The sequence below is a fragment of the Lutra lutra genome, chromosome 9, assembly GCF_902655055.1.
Source record: "Lutra lutra chromosome 9, mLutLut1.2, whole genome shotgun sequence".
Taxonomy (NCBI): domain Eukaryota; kingdom Metazoa; phylum Chordata; class Mammalia; order Carnivora; family Mustelidae; genus Lutra; species Lutra lutra.
The window spans coordinates 35126911-35139446 of NC_062286.1; the positions used below are offsets into that span (position 1 = coordinate 35126911).

Here is a 12536-nt window from a genome sequence, read left to right on the forward strand (position 1 = left end):
TAAAATCTGTGGCACTTTCCATTATGGTGAAAATATATGGGGAGGCTTAAGAGTTACAGATGAAGGGGGGTTGGAAGATATTTTACCTGGCGTTTAAGAGGAAACCTACACCCGTTGTTTTTTTTGTTTTGTTTTTTTAAATTTTATAGGAACTGTATACACTGACCTATATCTCAGTGGAAGAGGTGTGAATCCGGGGTTTAAGGAGATAAAGGGTCAACCAATGTTTGGTTTTGTTGAACATGGTGGTAGAGAGTTAACTGGGCTAGTATTCTTATTAGTGAATATTACTTTTTTTAATACTCTGGTTACCAAGTTTAATAGAGTTTCAAAGGTTTTTTTTTTTTTTTCCATAAACCCTATTTTTTTAGTGTGTAATTTTGGAGAATATGCTTTTCAACAACATGGTGGATGTTAACTAACTTAAAAACACCAGCCTATAACTATTAGGTGTAAGCTGGTGTTGATTGCAACCATGTAGAACAGTAATTCTCAACCCATGGGCAGGAGACATTAGACAGTGTCTGTAGACATTTTTGGTTGTCAGAGCTGGTGGAGGGAGTGGAGGTGGGGGGGTAGGGCACAGATGCCAGTGGCATCTAGTGAGTCGAGGGACCAGGGATGCTGCTGATCATCCTGTAACACACAGAACAGACCCCCATAACAAAGAGTTACTCAGCCCTAAGTATTAATAGTGCTGAGGTTGAGAAATCTGAAGTAAGGGCTCTTGGGAAATAGTAAACAGTAAATGCTATTTTTGTGTTAGTATTTATGTTATTATAATAATACTTAATTCTGAAATATAAATTATTCTGTGATCTAGTCTCTTTCTATGCTTTTGATTATTTTTGTGCCAGGGCAGCATTGTTTATAGATTTTGCTAGATAATATAATCCCACCCAGTTTAGTTAGTTCTTTTCTTCTTCTTCCCTTTTTTTTTTTTTTTTAAATTTGTATTTATTTGACAGAGAGAGACACAGTGAGAGAAGGAACACAAGCAGGGGGCATGGAAGAGGGAGAAGCAGCCTTCCCGCCAAGCAGGGAGCTTGATGTGGCACTCGATCCCAGGACCCTGGGATCATGACCTGAGCTGAAGGCAGACACCTAACGACTGAGTGACCCAGGCGCCCCTGTTATTCTCTTCTTAATAATGTTTGTGGATATTAATATTCAAATTATTTTATTGGCTTCCAAAATTAAATTTTGTGAAATTTAACCTATTGGGATACTTGTACAGAAAAGATAGCCTTAGGATTTTAAATCTTTACTCTTTTTCCTTAAGTTTTCTTCTTTGAAAGTTTTGTAATTTCTTTATATAAACGTAACTCCAGTTTTACGTCAGCGTTTTATATTTTTGTTCCTATAATAAAAAATACATTTTTACATTGTATTTCCTTTGGAATGTCACTTGAATTTTTTATACTATTTTTATTTTGCCTTTCTAGGTACTTAGTTTTTATGATTTATTGAGATATAATTGACCTATAATATTGTGTAAGTTTGTGTACAGTGTGTTGATTTGATGAATTTATATATTGTAGTGTGATTACTGCCGTAGCTTAGCTAACACTGCTATCACATCACATAATTACTTATTTTTTGTTGTGGGAACAATTAAGGTCTAGTCTCTTATGAGCTTTGAAGTTTATAGTATTGTTGACTTATAATAACGATGCTGCATGTTAAATCTCCAGGACTTACTAAATCTACTGGAATTTTGTACCCCTAAACAACATCTTCCCAATTTCCTGATCCTCCAGCTCCCGGTAATCACCATTCCACTGTCTGTTTTTATGAGTTTTGTTTTTTTTAGATCCCATGTATTTGTCTCTTATAACTTCTTATTCCTTTGATTCATAACTTAAAACATTAGCCAAACTTTCAGAACAATATTAAATAAAAATGGTGACAAATGGCATCCTTGTGAGTTTCTGAATTAAATATAACATAAAAAGTATAGTACTCTAATTGTTGGTACAAAGAAAATGAAAATGAACTGTGTTTAGAACAAAGAATATTTCTAGTTCTCTGGAAAGGTCCCGTAGGATGAGTTCCATACAGTTTTAGTTCTTCAGAGTCTTTGAACATCATGTGCTCTTAGGGTGGTAATACTGAAGAATTATTTTGTCCATATTTCCTTCCTTCCTCCTTCCTTCCTTCCTTGTCCCTATTTTCTAGAAACCTTAAAATATAGCTGGAGAGGGGCGCCTGGGTGGCTCAGTGGGTTAAAGCCTCTGCCTTCGGCTCAGGTCATGATCCCAGAGTCCTGGGATTGAGCCCCGCATCGGGCTCTCTGCTCAGCAGGGAGCCTGCTTCCTCCTCTCTCTCTCTCTGCCTCCTTGTGATCTCTGTCTGTCAAATAAGTAAAATAAAATCTTTAAAAAAATATATATAGCTGGAAGGTTAGGGCTATCACATTTAAAATCATTGCTGAATGTACATTTTTTTCAAAATTATGAAGAACTTATGAACCAAAAACAAGGTGCTGTGTACACTCATGTAAGTAGTTGGTAAATACATTTTTTTAAAAGAACTCAGAAATTAGGGAGACCTTCATGGGCTTGTGTGGGACTAGATTAGAATTGCACAGATTATCATAAAGGGCCGTGGGAAGTGAGATTATTATGTTGACTAGAATGAACATGACCAGATCCTTAAATTAATCTTGATCCTATCTCTGGCTCATATCACAGTTACTAAGACCATTCCAAAGATTACTGCTAGCTTAGCTGAGAATTTAGTTTTATAGATTCTAAATAGGTTCTTAAAAGTTGTCCCCTGTGAAGAAGTGACCACACTGTGATATAAATGTAATTAATTATATGGTGAATCCAAAATGGGGAATTCTCATTAGCTGAGAGTGACTGTTTGGTATAGAACATTTCTGTATTTATTCTTTTGTCGTTGCTGCTGCTGCTATTTTGGTTCTCATCCCATGGTATTGTCTGCATTTTAGGTATTAGTATGAATGCTTCCAGGAATGTTTTATTATTGTTTGTGTGAATTTATTTAGAATTCTTCTTTTTTTTTTTTTTTTAAAGATTTTTATTTATTTGACAGAGAGAGAGCACAAGTAGGCAGAGCAGCAGGCAGAGGGAAAGGGAGAAGCAGGCTCTCCATTGAGCAGGGAGGCCGATGTGGGACTCAATCCCAAGACCCTGGGATCATGACCTGAGCCGAAGGCAGCCGCTTAACCTACTGAGCCACCCAGGCGCCCCTTTATTTAGAATTCTTATATTGAATTAATCTTTCTGCTCTGTGCTGCAGAATGTATGGATGGGACTGAAATGTATCAATTCAACTAACTTGACTTTGGAAGTGAAGATCAGTTTTACTGTGACATTCTGGAATATGTAGTGTAATAGGGGCTTAATATGGAATAGCATCATCATTTAATCATCTTGATTTCATCTTATCATTATTTTATCTTTTTTTATCATTTTATCTCTTGGGTTTTATTATTCAAAGATTACAGGAAAAGTGTAAGTGTGCCATTTAGCTTTCTCAAGTTTCATGCAGGTTGTAAATTTTGGCGGTTTTAACTGAGCTAATGTTGAATGTCTTGGTTTAGTTTGCTGAGAATCGTAATCAAAAACAATGAAAAATGAAATCCTTTCAAACACTTGAGATCTCTTTGGCCTGGTACTCACTCTGTTCTGCTTGTGCCTCTTTATGTTGAGGGTGGAGTTTGGCTCTGTGGTTTCCTGCCTTTGAACCAGGGGCAAGCTGGGCGAGCCTCACCCTGATGGCAGTGGCTGACTTAGGAGACCTGCGGGCAGGAAGACTGGGTCTGCCACCCTCCCCTGCCCCCTCTCTCCTGCTGAGCCGCTGATACTTGCATGTTGCTTTGCTAGGACTGAGTGCTGCAGTCTCAAAGCCAGGGTTTGTCAGTCACTGGGGGTGTCTAGCTTTAGAGTGTGTCAGTGCAGGGCACTCTGCCTCCTGTTGTAGATGTGGTGATCAGAAATAACACAGAGCCAACCCAGCCCCCAGTTTAATAAGAAGTCCATGGCTTCTTATTAGGCTTCTTATTCTCTCAGACTCCCAGTTGCCTCCCAAGTCTCTTTTCCTTTCCTGTCCTTTCTTTGGACATTGAGTCCTGCCTGATGGTTGCATAAGAGGAGAGGTTCATAAACTCTCCTCTTAGTTATCTCCTCCCATTCCTCCTAATGTACTCTGGACAAAAAGAGCTGCTTTTCACCAATCCCATTTTAAAGCCACATGATTTTGCTCACGTTCTCATAACTTTTAAGCCCTTCTCCTTGCCATTGCGCTCAGACCCTTCAATTTTTTTTTTTTTTTAAAGATTATTTAGAGAGTGAGAGAGAAAGAGAAATTGTGAGCAGGGGGAGAAACGGAGGGAGAGAATATTCAAGCAGACTTGTGCTGAGTTTGGAGCCCAATGCGGGCTCGGCCTCATGATCCTGAGATCATGGCCTGAGCCGAACCAAGAGTCAGATGCTTAACCAACTGAGCCACCCAGGTACCCCTCGGACCCTTGAGTTCTTAGCAGAAAAGCCATCCCCTTTATGACATCGTTCCCTAACTAGTCTGAAGTGATTTCTCCAATCCTCAGAATCTTACATTACAGCCATTCCTTCCTTCTTTGCCCTCTCTCTCTCTCTCTCTCTCTCTCTGTGTCTCTTAGAGACAGGGAAGGAGAGGAGGGGCAGAGGGGAAAAGTGGTCTCAAGCAGACTCCCTGCCAAGTACAGAGCCAGACGTGGGGCTGCATCTCCCAATCCTGAGATCAAAACCTGTACCAGAACCAGGAGTCGGACACTTAGCTGACTGAGCCACCCAGGCAACCCACTACAGCCATTTCTGTATGTCCCTTATGACATCTGTTTCTTTTCATTTGTATCAGAGTTACTTATGTGTTAGTTTTGCTGTAGTGAAAGTGTCTCATGGCAGGAGTGCTTTCCTTTCTGTCTTCGTATCCCTCAGCATGAGGCTTCGTGCCTCTCACATACAGCAGGGACTCCGGAAATAAAGGTTACTGACTAAATGAAGATGTCAAATGATTGGTTTAGTTGTATTATTATCCATTCACTTTACAAAGTGTCCTTCTGCTGTCTGAAAGAATGTACCAGAACCACAAACATTGATCTTACATTGTGAATGCTGTCGTGACCACAACACCGTATGTGACAGTTGCCTTGTTAAGTAACAAGACTCCATTTCCTTTGTTCTCGGACAGGAGAGTCAGATGAGAGGGAACAGTCCAAATTGGAAGTTAAAGTTTGGGATCCAAATAGCCCACTTACGGATCGACAGATTGACCAGTTCTTAGTTGTAGCACGGTAAGTATGGCACTATTGAGTCAAGAAGTATATTTTCTTTTTAGAAGAGAATTTATAGGTGTATGTATATTCCTTCCCTTGTATTCTACCTTTTCCATTGGTTGTGTTCTTTTTCTTATTATGTGAGAAGACCTAATGACGTATCACACCATTTCCTGAATATGATTAACGATTAGTTTTTGTTTGAGAATAGATTTATTAATTTACTGATTAAGAAACATAATAAATGCTTCTTTAAAAAATTTGACCACTAAGGAACAGTATAAGTGAAATTCAATACCTGAAATCCCTTGCCTTTAATTAGAGCAGTTATCTCTTTTACTCTAGACTGGGACTATTCAGGTGTCAGTGGTAATGTGCACCTTGAATTCCTCCTACAGCACTTGCCTATGAGTAGGGCCTATTGCTAAGCCTATGGCTTTCCTTTGAGAGCTTTATAAGCCTTTATAAGGCTGTCTGACTGACTTGCCACCACCCTCACCCATCTCCCCCTTTAAGAAAATGAATGGGACAAAAATGTATTTTTATTTTTCAATTATAAAAGTTAAATGATGCTCATGGGGGAATTACTGCAAAACAGATGGTAAATGAGATTATCATAGCATTGTAAATAGTGGAAAAATTGGTAAGTGAATTGAGGCATATTCAGTGGTAGAATATTACTTTACAACAATGAAAATGAATGAATTAGAGGGATATATAGCAAAGAGATAAATCTCAAAAATAATGTTAGTGAAGATAGACATGGTACGATCACCTATAAAAAGTTTTACAGTGTACAGACAATGTCTCATTTCATGAATGGGCATTATAGATGCATATGCTTATTATATGTATGAATTCTAGGAATGGGAATAGGAGGCTCTAAAATTTCTAGTATTTATTTTCTTAAAAAATTAAACCAAACATGGCAAAATATTAGAATCAGATAGATGTAGATATGATTAGGAGGGTCTTCATTATGTTCTGTAATTTTCTGTTGAAGTTTTATCATAACACAAAGGGGAAAAGGACCTCAGCCCACCTTAGCACTATACCTAGTGTCTGTCTCCTTGGAAATCAGACTTCATGTTGGTGGCTGGGCATTCAGACTCCAGAGCCTGCACACCTGGCCCCTGGTGATTGGATGGAGACCTGAAGTACATTGTTGGGGAAGCCAGTCCAGGGGATAGATAAGATTGAAGATTTGGGAGTGGGAATGAATCATTGGTGGAACCACTGGCCTAGAGACTCCAGACAGGTTATCCAGACCTGGGATTATTTAGTAGACATTGCAGTTTCAAATTTGATTTTCATTGTTTTTTCTTCTTTCTGATCGCCAAGGACCATAACAATTTCCTTTTTCCTTGAAGCCAGCATGAGAGACACTACCAAAGAGATGCACCTGACCCTTTTTAAATTTTTGTTTTAAAAAAGACCCTCTAAATAAAAATTAAGACCATAATCAGATACAATTGCATGTCCCACTAGAGTGGCTAAAATTTAAAAGGCAGGGCATTGGTAAAGAGGTGGGGCAGCTGGCTCTCCCCCGTCATGCTGGTGGGAGTGGAAGTTGGTGTCATCAGACACCTACATCCTTTACGTTTCACTCCTGAATGTGTACTCAACAGACGCGCATATATGCATCTGTGCACCAGAAGATACACATACAGATGGCATTAACGGCACTACCCGGAGTAGCCCCAAACTGGACACAGATGTTCATCAAGAGAGTGGGGCTGGAGAAGGGGCATCAGACAAAGAAATGCTCCATGGCAAGGAGAATGAAGGAACACGGCTATAACCAGTAGCATGCCTGAGTCCATAAACATATTTTGAACAGAAGAAGCTGGATGTGAAAAGAGTGCATAGTATGTGCTTTTAGTAAGTTCTCAAGTGAGCAAAACTAACCCATGGTGTTAGAATCCATTATGGTGGTTCTCTTTTGGGAAGAAGAAGGGAGTACAGATTGGGAAGGAGCATGAGGAGTCTTCTGGGGTGCTGTTGGCGTTTTGTTTCTTGCCCTGGGTGCGAGTGACATGAATGGGTTCAGAGCAGTACTGCGTATGCTTTTATAAAAGCACCTGTGTTATATGTTGATTAGGACATTTAAAAAATTTCTTCCTCTGCTAACATGCTTAAAATACAGACAACAAGGAAAGGGAATAAAATAAAACACAAGGAGCAAGCAGCAAGTCTTGTGTTCATTTCATGCTTTATGGGAAGGCCTTCTGAATCATTAAGTGAAAAAAGTGTTGTAATTGTTTTTTGTTTTGTTTTGTTTTAATGGAAATCTGTTATATCTTGAGCCCTCGTAGGAAGATGTTGCTACAATTGATGATACCTCATTTCAAGGAAAAAAAATGTTATTGGGATTTCACAATTTGGGCTAAAAAAGTGATCAGAGCTTGTTTTGCAATAATTTTCAAACTCTGCAGCTTTTTTACTTCTCATTTTTTTTGAGCACAGCTCAGTACCAAATTGTTTACTCCATGGCATTTCGTAATGGGTCTTTCCCTTCTTTATGGCGCACAAATCACTTTTTCCTCCATTTCCTTATAATAACCCATATATCATAAATTGGCTTGTTGGTGCTTAAATCTTACAGAAAATACTTATTTAATATTTGATTCTCAAACATCCAAGAACTTGTTTGACTTTTTTTTTTCTTCTCCCTTTACTTTATTTTTCTTCCATAGCCCATATCCATCTGACAGCTACATTGGCTGTATAAATTTACCTGTGTAAATTTACCTTTCTTCCTGTGTAAAGAAGAGTATTGCCCAAGATGAGCCCCAGCCGTAATGATGATGGATAATAATCCTCTGCAGTCTGTTTAGAGGATTACCTCTTGGAGGCTGATACACTTAGGGATGGCACATTTCTGAGATTGCTAGATGCAGACAGAGATTGAATTCATCAGTGTGCTGTCCCCTATGCCAAGGCACATTGTCTGGTGCGGTCCACTCCAGGAGATCGTCCCTGAATGACCGTTCCAAGAGCAAGAAGGAGTCCGCCTGCCCTGGAAAGGAAATGTAGTGGGGACGAATGTAGCGCTCTTCTTGGCCAACACTGTTCTTTGCACCGGAAGAAACGGGGGCATCTCGCCCAAGGCCCAGCGTGCGTTGGAGACAAGGCTGAGACCCACACTCAGATCCCAGCCCCCGAATCCTCACTGCCAACTTTGACAGTTTACATGCATTACCCAAATGCATGTTCTTTGTTTTTTGTTTTTTAACATAAAAAAACAGCAGAGCCTTAATTTTTCCTCTTTGCTTTTGTGGATTATTCAGTGCCGTGGGGACATTCGCTCGAGCCCTTGATTGCAGCAGTTCTGTGAGGCAGCCGAGTCTGCATATGAGCGCAGCTGCGGCGTCTCGAGACATCACCCTGGTAAGTTGCTTTTTGAAATCTAGGCATTTTATTTCCACTGCTTCTTCAGTTTTAAAGCCAGTATGGCATGTTGTAGATGGGAGAGCTTTCTGGCTCTTCGCCCTGCTAACTGCTAGGTTGATTTGGCTTGCCTGATTGGTTAACTGGGGTTAGGAGGCCCATTCCTAAGTCCCTTCTTGTGTTTGTGAGCTGAGACAAGTGAGAGTGACTATTGATGGAGTAGCTATGAAATGGTAAAAGAATGTTCTGGGGAAAACAGCTTAACATTCTGACCCATCTCTTTTCACTTGTATGCTTTTTTCCTTGTAGTCTGTGTACTTAGATTATTGAACAGCATATATACTGCGTAGTTACATGTACAGCATATATAATGCTTTACAGTTTTTTTCCTAGACGTGACCACCTCTTGAAACTGTTGCTAAAGGAGTTATTCTGTTGTCATGTCATTATTCAGTATCAATATTTAAATTTTTGTGGCTGTTCATTAGAAAGAGGTTCTGTTTTTGTTCATTATTTCATTACATTATGGTTGCTGCTTCTAAGACTGTTTGCTTTTTTTTTTCATTTCCTGATCAAGCAAAACTTCCCACGTTCAGTTCATACCACTAATGCCTGCTGTCGCCAGGCACTGAGCTAGGCTCTTGGCTTCTTTCTCTGTACCCTCCAGCAAAGTGGACCTGCAGGTTTTTGCCAATTGGAGTTAATCTGTATTTGACTACCACGACAAGCATAGTAGGATGCTCATTTTACAGATGAGAAAACTGAGGTTTGGTGAGGTTAAATTATTTGACCAATACCCATCACATGTAATAAATATTCCTTTATTTCCCCCCACAATACCATGGCCCTTTACAATCAGCTTATTCATGTAGATCATCTTGCCTCTGCAGTTCCCTGAGACCATTTACTAATGCTGGTTACACCATCACTCATGACAACACATTGTCCCTCCTGCCTCTTCTGAATACTAGTTTCTGGTGTCTTTAACGTCACCACTGTGCTCTGTTGGTGATGAGCACAAATGCAAGGCTTGCCCAGAACATGCAGAAAAAATGGGAGCAATAATTTGTTTTGGGTTCTGTCAAATTTATCATTTAGAGTTTTATGGTATAAACTTAAATACATCTTCCAATCCTGTCTTCCTTTCAATTCTTCAGGCCATAATCACTACCAAATAAAATGCACCAAAAGTCCTAAAAATGTCTCCCCTCAAAATATATCTAAAACCTGACCATTCCTGGGGCGCCTGGGTGGCTCAGTGGGTTAAGCCGCTGCCTTCAGCTCAGGTCATGATCCCAGGTCCTGGGTTCGAGCCCCACATCGGGCTTTCTGCTCAGCAGGGAGCCTGCTTCCTCCTCTCTCTCTGCCTGCCTCTCTGCTTACTTGTGATTTCTCTCTGTCAAATAAATAAATAAAATCTTAAAACCTGACCATTCCTCTCTGTCTCAAGCTCTTCAGTGCTAACCCAGACCTTCTCACTTAGGGGGCTGATTTCAGTACCCCGTGACAGGTTTTCCCAAGTCTGCTCCTAAGTTGCAATTTTGTTTTCTGATGGAATGGAATACAGTGATACATTTTACTACTTTCTGGTTCTATTCCAATTTGAAATGCCACAATAATATAAAAACAACAATAATATAAAAACTCATACTGGAATGCACATCAGATTTGTTTCTTACCAGACTTTCTTACACTATAGATGATGGTGATAGCATGAATACTCCGTAGCCATTACGGAGCCCCTTTCTTTATGCTTTCTCAGAGACTAGACTCTTGTTCATAAAAGCACGTTTTGTTCTCTCCATTGGTACATGAATATTTTATATAAAAGTTTAGGGGTTTCAAAATAGGTTCTTACTTTGTTTTTTAGAACTTATAGAGTACTTTACTAAAGGAGTGAGAGTACAAATGTCATGTTTGTAAAAACCTTCAAAATCCTGTCACTGATACTTTTGTGAACCAAAACTATATGGGATCTAATCACCACTTATATTTTTTTCCTGTTTTTTTCCCCAATTCTAAAATCAATGTATGCTTTTATGAAAAATTGACAAATTTAGTACAGCAGCAGCCAAAAAGAAGTCTTGTTCTCATTACCCAGAGTAGAATATTCTTACCATTTTGTAATATTTCCTTTCAGTCACTCTTTGTGCATTATAAACAGTAATACCAGCAAATTACGGAATAGTACAGAGGATAATGTAATAAAACTCCACATAATGCCACCTAAAACAAATGTTCATATTTTAGTTCTTTGGATTACAGAAAATTTCAACCATTATACTGTTGAGTCTCTAATATTCTCTCCCTAGTTCTGTTCTGCACCCTCCCTCCACACCTCTGATGCCCTTCACCCCAGCATCCTGTCAAGAGGCAGCCACTGTAACAGATCTGCTATGTTATCTACATGTAGTCTGTGTTTTTCTGGTTTCACTATGTATTTGTGTGTCTGAAAACAACATAAAGATTGTTTTGCATGGATTTCAATTTACTCTATGACATTTTGCTATTTGCCTGTTATTGACATCTAGCTCTGTTAATAAACACATACCCAGCTCACTCGTTGTAAGCACTGGGTAGTATTTGTAGTACTCCTTCATGGTCTACTACACCACATTATTTATGTATTCTCTTAACGATGAACATCTGGAGTGCTTTAAAAACATTTTTTCTTTTGCTGCTACCCATAATGCTGCACTGAAAATTCCAACACATATCCTCTGTGAGCGTGTATGCGAGCTTTGTCCCATAATAAGAATTGGAATAGTGATTCATAGGGTTCTGCTCACTTTGAATTTGACCAAATGCAACCACGTTATTCTGCATACCAAGGTAGAAATTTATAATCCCACAAGCAGTCAGTGGATGTTTTCCTTTCTGCATCCATTTTTTTTTTTTTTTTTTTTTAAGATTTTATTTATTTGACAGACAGATCACAAGTAGGCAGAGAGGCAGGCAGAGAGAGAGGAGGAAGCAGGCTCTCCGTTGAGCAGAGAGCCCGATGCAGGCTGGATCCTAGGACCCTGGGATCATGACCTGAGCCGAAGGCAGAGGCTTTAACCCACTGAGCCACCCAGGCGCCCCTCCTCATCCATTCTTATATTGTCTTCAACCTTGTATATTTTCAGACTTAAATTTTTACTAACCTGATGCTTATCTCATTTTCATGTGTTTTTTACTTAATAAGGTTAAGCAGGTTTTCATATGTTTATTGGGTCTTCAGGGTTTTTCTTCTTTATATTTTAGATTCATATCCTTTGCCCATTCTTCACTTGCATTATTATTTTTTTTCTAATAGCTTTAAAAGGTTATTCATACGCACGATTATAAATATATCTGGAGTTTATTTTTAAGACGGGAATGAGGTGTAGAAGTCTCATTGTGATTTTTTTACCCTCTATGGAAAATAAATACAGCAACACCTTTTATTGAATTGGTTGTTTCCTCATGATTTTGTAATGCTTTCCTCTCTCTTACTTCAAGGTTTCAGATATGATCAGGTCTGCTTCTGTATTTGTAACCTATTCTCTTGTGTTCTGTTGATCTGTCTCTGTGCAAGCAACACATTATAAAAAAGCTGATAAGACCCACGTGAAATTTCTTGTTAACACACAGTGGAAGTCATTTAAATGGGAGTTTTGTACTTTGCCTCCTCCCAACATATTTTTCCTAACAATATAAAATGAACAGTATAAAATGAACCTTTTCATATCATAAGTATCAGAAAGGTGTTTTTTTTTTTTTTCTTAATGTTGCATGACCATGCTTGTATAGATAAACTTGTTAACTTACATAGCCAGTCTCTTGTGGTTTAACACTGTTCTTCTGAGAGAATGCTTCCCAGATCATCACGGCCGATGCT

At 39.0% G+C, this 12536-nt stretch overlaps 1 protein-coding gene across 6 annotated transcripts in view; it reads left to right on the forward strand.

The window, feature by feature from the left end:
* MTA3 (metastasis associated 1 family member 3) overlaps positions 1–12536 on the forward strand; it is a 171908-nt gene that overhangs the window by 94670 nt on the left and 64702 nt on the right. For all 6 annotated transcript variants that reach the window (XR_007129960.1, XR_007129962.1, XR_007129961.1 and 3 more), the window contains exons 7-8: positions 5200–5302; positions 8575–8674. Coding sequence is in view for 2 of the 6 variants with exons in the window: in XM_047744622.1 (XP_047600578.1) it covers positions 5200–5302; positions 8575–8674 (203 nt within the window). In the remaining 4 variants the exon portion in view is untranslated. The remainder of the gene's footprint in view (positions 1–5199; positions 5303–8574; positions 8675–12536) is intronic.